This window comes from Hipposideros armiger, unplaced genomic scaffold (assembly GCF_001890085.2).
Source record: "Hipposideros armiger isolate ML-2016 unplaced genomic scaffold, ASM189008v1 scaffold_291, whole genome shotgun sequence".
Taxonomy (NCBI): domain Eukaryota; kingdom Metazoa; phylum Chordata; class Mammalia; order Chiroptera; family Hipposideridae; genus Hipposideros; species Hipposideros armiger.
The window spans coordinates 2,285,799-2,293,209 of NW_017731641.1; the positions used below are offsets into that span (position 1 = coordinate 2,285,799).

At 47.8% G+C, this 7,411-nt stretch overlaps 1 protein-coding gene across 6 annotated transcripts; it reads left to right on the forward strand.

Moving 5' to 3' along the window:
- Positions 1 to 618: 618 nt before the first annotated feature.
- TMEM218 (transmembrane protein 218) lies at positions 619 to 4,781 on the forward strand. 6 transcript variants are annotated; one of them, XM_019658850.1, is made up of 4 exons: positions 619 to 765; positions 1,558 to 1,748; positions 2,953 to 3,062; positions 4,106 to 4,780. In XM_019658850.1, exons 2-4 carry the CDS (start codon positions 1,746 to 1,748, stop codon positions 4,410 to 4,412), a joined length of 420 nt encoding a protein of 139 aa, XP_019514395.1. In that variant the 5' UTR covers positions 619 to 765; positions 1,558 to 1,745; the 3' UTR covers positions 4,413 to 4,780. The 6 variants fall into 6 exon arrangements, with proteins under 6 accessions (XP_019514395.1, XP_019514396.1, XP_019514398.1 ...); XM_019658851.1 differs by having other exon boundaries at positions 1,625 to 1,748; XM_019658853.1 differs by lacking the exon at positions 1,558 to 1,748.
- Positions 4,782 to 7,411: the final 2,630 nt, after the last annotated feature.

The following is a 7,411-nucleotide window of genomic DNA, read 5'->3' on the forward strand; positions in this document are numbered from 1 at the left end:
GCCTGGAGTTGTGGCTACAGAAGATTGACTTGATTGACACTGGTCTCTCCTCCCAGTTCTGTCCTGTGAGTAGAATGAGTCTTGCCTCAGCCTACTTCATAAGGGTAACGGAAGAATAAGACCACATAAAACAAGGCGAGGTAAGAATAAATGAAAACGTGATGTTATCACAACTAGTGCTTTGGACTCGGTTCTCTCCTAGAGCGTCGTTAGGGACCATGATGACCCGGCCTGACCCCTTTCTGGGGGCTCATCTGACTTGCACACGGACGCCAGCGGCCCGGGGACTGAGATGCCCATCAAACCCCGGGACCAGCACTAATGTCCAGACTGCTGTGCCTATCTCTGCACTGTGAGGCGGAGAAAGCGGTTGCCGGGACTCTCACAGTCGGGGCCGGGCTCTACAGTCTCCATAGTAACAGCGAGGCAGGCCGGGAAAACAGTTCTCTTCCGCCCTACAACCCGCCCTCAGGCTAGACTGACCAATGGTCCCGCGGGTTACCTAAGGGATGGTGTGATTGACAAGGGTTGGGCTTTCACGGAGCCGACTGGCTCCGACCAATCGTAGGGCGTAAAGAGGTATAACGTGCCCACCCACCACGCTCTGTGCTGCCTGGAGCCGCGGCGGGCGTGGGCAAATGACGGGCGGGAGTTGAAAGAGCGGCGCTGATTAGTGAATCTAGGACCGCCTAGATGAAAGCCCACTTGTGATTCGTCCTGAGTAGACCAAAGCCTTCGTGGGGCTGGAACCCGCCGAACTGCAAGGTATGAGTGGAGGCCCGGGAAGGAACCCAAGGGAGGGCGGAGGTGAGGAGTGGGACGGCCTGCGGAGAAGAGGATGGTGAGGAGAGAATGGCTGAGGCTGGGGCCGAGGTGACTGGAAGAGGCGGGGCGGGAGGCGGGGCACTGACCCCTCAGACCACCCTGGCCGCCCATCGGGACCCTAGGTCCTGTGCCCAGTAAATACTAAACTGCGGGCAGAGAAGGGAGGAATGTTTTGTTGTTCATGCTTCTAAGAAAGTGAAATGTCAGCGCCTGATTGAATACCTTATGACCCAAACCTTAATCTCTGTCCCAAGTACCCAGGGATAGTGGGCGAACATTGTGAAGGTGACACCGGGAGGAAAGGTGAGACCCGTGCAGTATTCTCCTGTTGCCCGACCGAGCCAGCACAGGCCTGGAGAGAGGGCAGCGTCCCACTGAGTGGGGGTCCACTCTACAGCTCTGAGTGCCCGGTCCTGGGCCGGGATGATGTGGTAACAGACAGGCATCGCCTGGCACTGTCACATGCCAACCAACACAACGCAGGAAAAAGTGAGGAAGGACGTGGTCTGCATCCATTGATTCCTCCTTTCTATCATTTCGTTAAGAGATAATGCCACACTGGTGGCATTTAGGTAGCTTGGCAGTTGATTTTTCCCCGACTTGCATTTTACTTAATTATAAAGGTAGAGGCATCATTTAATATTTTAAAATTCAAACCATAGTGAAGCGTTTAAAGTAGAAAAGTAAAGTGTGGAAATCCGCCCCCCCTCCACCCCCCAATTATTTTTGAAGGTTTGGAAGAGCTGTAAAGGAAAATGAATAGGAATTCCCCAGAAGTTACTTTGCTCTTCTAACCCAGTGTTTTCTGCTGTCTTCATGGGCTTGAGTCTGGGAAAACCCAGGAGTGGATGAGATACCTATCCCCCACCACTGTCACACTAGGGCCATGTTACCCTACATGAAATCCACCTATATACCGGATGGTAAGTCATCACGTAATGGCCATGTTTATTCTCACACACGATGGACTAGTGACTAGTGAATTTTTAATCCAGTAGACTACCTACATATGCAGGAGTCAGTCAACTTAATGAATGCCACTATCAGTTTTCTCTGAGAGCTGGGTGAAAGATATGTAGAACCCAACTGCTAAATGAAGGNTAAGATCAAGCAAGTTTCTCACAAATGCTTTCAGATAACGTCACACATGATTCCAGAACATAAAAGAATTCATCCGGGGTGTTCAAAGTGTTTATGAACCTCCTAAATTGAGCCATTTGTTTCCTGTACTTCATTAATCCTTGCTTTATCTTGCAATTCCAGCACAGGAAGTTAAGAAAAGGTTCTTTCTTAACCGTGTATTGATACAAAGGCGACTCAGAGCCAGATGTTACCAGAGGTTACAAATATGAACAGACGCTGGGCCCATTCATCAAAGAATTAAGATAAGCACAGCCAGGGTGCTGCAGTGACCGTAATTTCATCTTCGATGTTTCTTTCTCCAGATTGTGGATGCCCTTTTCATTGGCCGGTATGTGCTGCTGGCCGTCATCACGGCTGTCTTCCTCGGAGCTCTCTTCTTGGTTCTAATTCATCATATCCTGGAGCCAGTCTACGCCAAACCACTTAAGTCCTGCTGAGCACTATTGGTGACAACCAATACCCCGTCCTCTCCCTTACTTTGGTGTCATTGGTGAGCAGAAAGACACTGTTTGGAGGCTTGTTTTGACAGCCTTCATGCCTTAAGATCAGGAGAATATCCATCCATCACTAAGACGAATCTCTCGAGTCCTGGTTTCCAGACACGGGGCTGCAGAATTGTCTCTTTGGAGATAGATCCTCACCAACTTGAGAGGGATATTACTGCCTTCTTAACCCCTGTCCCTCGGGTTCTCCATCTGTTTTGTAAGGGGAATAGTAATGATAATCTGCTTAGCATGGATTTTCAATCAAGACACCAGTAAGTGGATTTTGGGAAAAGGTACACTTGGCTTCTGCTATCCAGCAAATGAAAGAATTTGATCTTTTAGATAATACATACAATTCTTAGTCATGAGGGTGGGATCATTTGGAAAGGAAAGGGAGGGCCNAACACCTTCTTGCACTCAGGGAGCTGGGAAGGCCCTCGCCCTGCCCCGCGGCCCAGGGCTGAGCAGAGTGCAGGGCTCACCATTCCTCTCCCCGCAGATGGCTGGCACTGTGCTCGGAGTGGGTGCCGGCGTGTTCATCTTAGCCCTGCTGTGGGTGTTGGTGCTGCTGCTGTGTGTGCTGTTGTCCAGAGCCTCCGGGGTAGCCAGGTAAGGCATTCTGTTCCACCGGGAGTCCGCAGTAAAGCAATTAGAAGCGAAATTGCTGATGCTCATCACACATTTAGAATTCAGAAGATCCTTGTTATATTGGCACTTTGAGTGAGTTGCATTTTAACCTCTTATCATAAGCACAAACTGTGTTATTAGCTCTGAAGCAGCGGTGGGAGGAGATGGGAAGTGGTATTCTTCAGTTCTTACTGTAGAGGAGATGGGGGAGCAGTGGACATGGGACCAAAAGAAAATGTGCTTCCACTGCCTCTTGCATTTCTTGGGGTTGTGCGTGTGTGAGCCTCTTAACTGTTCAGACTTACGGCAGATGCTTAGTCCAGTCCCTAAGGCTCTAGACTGGGCCCGGGGACTCTGAAGACACGCTGGATGATGAACTGGCTCTCCATCAGGCGCCGACTTCAGAAAAGAGTCAGGCCATAGCTGACTGTAGGAACGTTACAATGTCGTACTCTCTGGCCACATAGTGTCTTACGAAGCAGCACGTTACATAACTACAAAACATCCTAAAGCGTTCTGCTCTAAAAACAAGCACAGAAAGGGCCGGCCGAGTGGCTCAGTTGGTTAAGAGCTCGCTCAAGAGTTTGAACTCTGAGCAATAGCGGTTTGATTCCCAGCCCAAGCTGAGCAGTTGCTGAGCTGCCAACAGGTGGCAGGATGGCTCAGCTTAAAAAAACAAAACAAAAAACAAGCACAGAAGTGGGGCTGAGGGAGAGGCTGCTTTGGCTTTTCGTGATTATGACTGCGCAGAGGCAAAAGTAAAAACTGCCAATTCCCATTCTTAGGAATTTGCAATGTCCGGGAATAAGCAGGAATGTATCCAGCTGCTACCTGTCTAGGAGGAAGGGTTTGGGATGAAGGGAAGAACGTTTCTAAATTCGTGGGGCAGTGCGGACAGCAGGGCTCCAGGCACTGGTAATGGGCTGAAACCTAGAAGACTGGCCCCAGGGAAAAGTCCATCCAGGCCTGACTGACCAGAGAGGCATCTGGAAACAGTGCTCTAACACTCTGTCTTTTGACCCCAGGTTCTCTGTCATGTTTGTGTTTCTTGGGGCTCTAATCATCACATCCGTCCTGCTGCTCTTCCCCCGAGCCAGTGAAAGCCCAGCCCCCGAGGTGGAAGTGAAGGTAAAACTGTTGGTTTTATTTTGCCTCCTGAGCTGTAACTCTTGTTTGTCTTGGTCTAAACCTTGCTCCTGCCCTGCGGTGTCCCCGGTGTCAGGTTGGCTGAACCGTGCTGGAAGATTTGTAAAGTTGAAGCAAGGATGGGGAAAGTTCAGGAGCAGGTTTGAATTCCCCACCCCGTCACCCAGGAAGAGAATCTTATTCTGACTCCTGTTTGCATCAAGTTGAACAAGCAGTGTGTCCAAAAGCCATCTCATATGTACGACGGGGCAGAGACAGGGAAAATGGGTTCAGAATAGGAATAGGCCTAGTCCTGGCATCAAAGCGTGCCCATTCCCGGTGGCCTGGGCTCAGAAACTCGGATCCTGGGCCTGCATTTCTGCAGTGCCCTCAGGTGCTGAGCGGCATGCTTTTCTCACTCCCTGTGTTTGGAATTTTCCACTTGTGATGTGAAGAGAATACTTTTCACAGAGAACAGCAATGAGGAAAGGAGAACTTTTTTTTTTGAAAGCAGAAGCTGTGCAGATAGATGAATTCAATACTCACAGTCTTATGGGAGTTCCTTTGGTCCTCATTTCTGGACTCACCTGCCAGCACCCACTTCTCTGGATGGATTTTTATCATCTCTCCTAGTCCTTCTCTGGACACCCCACCCATTCTGGTTCATTCCTGGATGGGGCTCGGGCTTTACCATGCACGGCATGGATCTCTATGACCTTGATAATGGTATTCACTTCTTGTGCCCCATTACTTCTTCTATCAGCTTCCTTCCTCTCAAACCTCCACTTTAACTTTTTAAGTAGGAATGGTGATAATATAATAGCTAACACTTTTTAAAAAAAATTTTATTGGGGAACAGTCATGGTCATTGGTTACACATGGCTTTCATGCTACAATGGCATAGTTGACTCTTTTAGGGAGGGCATAGCTCACAGTGGCCCACGCAGGGATCGAACTGGAAACCTTGGTGTTATTAGCACCACGCTCTAACCAACTGAGCTAACCAGTCGCCCCAATGGCTAACACTTTTAAGGGATAATTGTGTGCAAGATCCTGTGCTAAACACATCGTCTGTATTATCTCATCAAAATATCAAAACAACCCTAAGTAGTATGAAGTAGGTACTATTATTATCCCCGTTTTATAGGCAGGACACTGAGGCTGTAAGAGTTTAAAGTAACTTGCCCATTGAAGCTGAGCTCTGTCTTCAAAACCTTCATTGTTAGGGACTCAACAGAGTATTAGGGGCCATCACAGAGAGTTCATAAGTGACTATTTTTACACTAGATAACAGTACACAAAATTATATTACTTCTGAACTAAAATCAGCACGTATTTCCGCCTCTGTCTAGGACTCACCATGGCAAAAGGGAGGACATTTGTTCTGAAAGCCCCCAGGGAAATGACACTTAGCACACAATTGAAGGAATTATTTCCATCCATGCCATTCCATTTCCACCCAATGGTTGTCAGCATTTGAAAACCACTCTGTCGGTGTGAGGACCGTGTGAGTGAGGGCCAGGCTCCCACTCAGCTTCTCTGTCTCAAAGGGGAGAGCTGTGAAGGCCGCTGTGTTTTTGGATTGCTGCAGATGTGAATGTGGAGAGAAGGGCACAGAGCAAACACTATCCTGAAATCAATCCCTCTAGCCTCTGTCATAGGAGTTTCAGACCCAGGAGAGAAGAATGGGGCTTGAGCAAAAGAGGTTCGTCAGCATGGCCAGCAGGATCGGACTTCTCATTTTCAGGTTTGAGAACCCATCCTGCAGCAGCCTGGCTCAATACCTATCAATAATACATGGCCTGGGCCTTCTGCACCCAAGGCCTGCTAATTGGCTAATTAAAAAGTGAAACGTGTCGAACGAGCAAACATGTAGCCCGCGAGAGACTTGTTCAGTACTTGAGCCAAGGTCAAAGTTATGTTAAAGCTGTCTGATCAAACTGACCTTTGCTGTACGTTGGCTGTGTGGGTATCTGTGGAGCAGCCCTTTCTTTGTGGTGTCTTTGGGCCTCGGCAATCATAGCACTGCCCGGGCTTGACAGGTGCTTGGTGTGTCGCCCCTGTATGAGTTTCCCACTGCTGCTGTAACAAATTACCACAAACTTAGTGGCTAACAACACAAATTTATTATCTTACAGTTCTGTGAGTTAGAAGTCAAAATCAGTCTCACTGGGCTAAAACCAAGGGGCTGGCAGGGCAGTATTCCTTTCCAAAAATTCTAGGAATGAATCTGTTTTCCTGCCCTTTCCAGCTTCTAGAGGCCACCCCTGGCTGGGGGCCCCCTGCTCCAGCTTCAGAGCCAGCAAGGTAGCATCTCTGACTCCGCTTCCCTCTTCCACTTTTAAGGACACTGATTACATTGGGCCCACTGGATTCGATAATCCAGGTTAATCTCCCTATTTTAAGGTCAGCCGATTAGCCAGCTCAGCTCCATTTACAACCTTAATTTTGCTTTGCCATGTAATCGAAGATATTCACTATTTCTGGAGATTAAGATGTGGTCATTCTCATGCCATTATTCTGTCGACAAGAATCTCCTGTCAAGTATTTTGGATTCTCTTCTAGGTATGGGATTTTCAAAGCTTCTGGAGGCTATGAAGTCACCCACTCACTTGGTTTATATAGTTGGTCCACTGGGTCTGTAAATTAAACTGCTTTTTTCTGCCTCAGTTTAAGCACCACCATTTGAATCTAGGGGGAGTAGAGCTCTGGCAGCGGACAGTAGACAAGTGGGTAGAGCCAACACTAATTATAGGTTTTTGTCAGCAGAGACCCACAGCTTTGGGGCCTCAAGTATGACTGGTTGCCAGGCAGCCCACTGTATGACATGGGGCACATTATCTGTCCTCGCAGTGTTTTAGTATCTCAGGTAAATGGCCATTGTCCCAAACCCTTGGAATGCTGGGTTGTGAATGTTAGGGTTCAGAAGTCTTCCAATGCAAGTTTTAAAGAGTGACCTTTTCATTTTGAAAATGAACCCTCCATTGGCAATAGAATGATGATTTTTCGGTTTGGATCTTGGGTACATGGGGTTTATTATACTATTGTATTTTTATGTATGTTTAAAATTCTCCATAATAAAAAGTTAACAACAAAAATGAGCCTTTCTAAGATCAAGCAAGTTTCTCACAAATGCTTTCAGATAACGTCACACATGATTCCAGAACATAAAAGAATTCATCCGGGGTGTTCAAAGTGTTTATGAA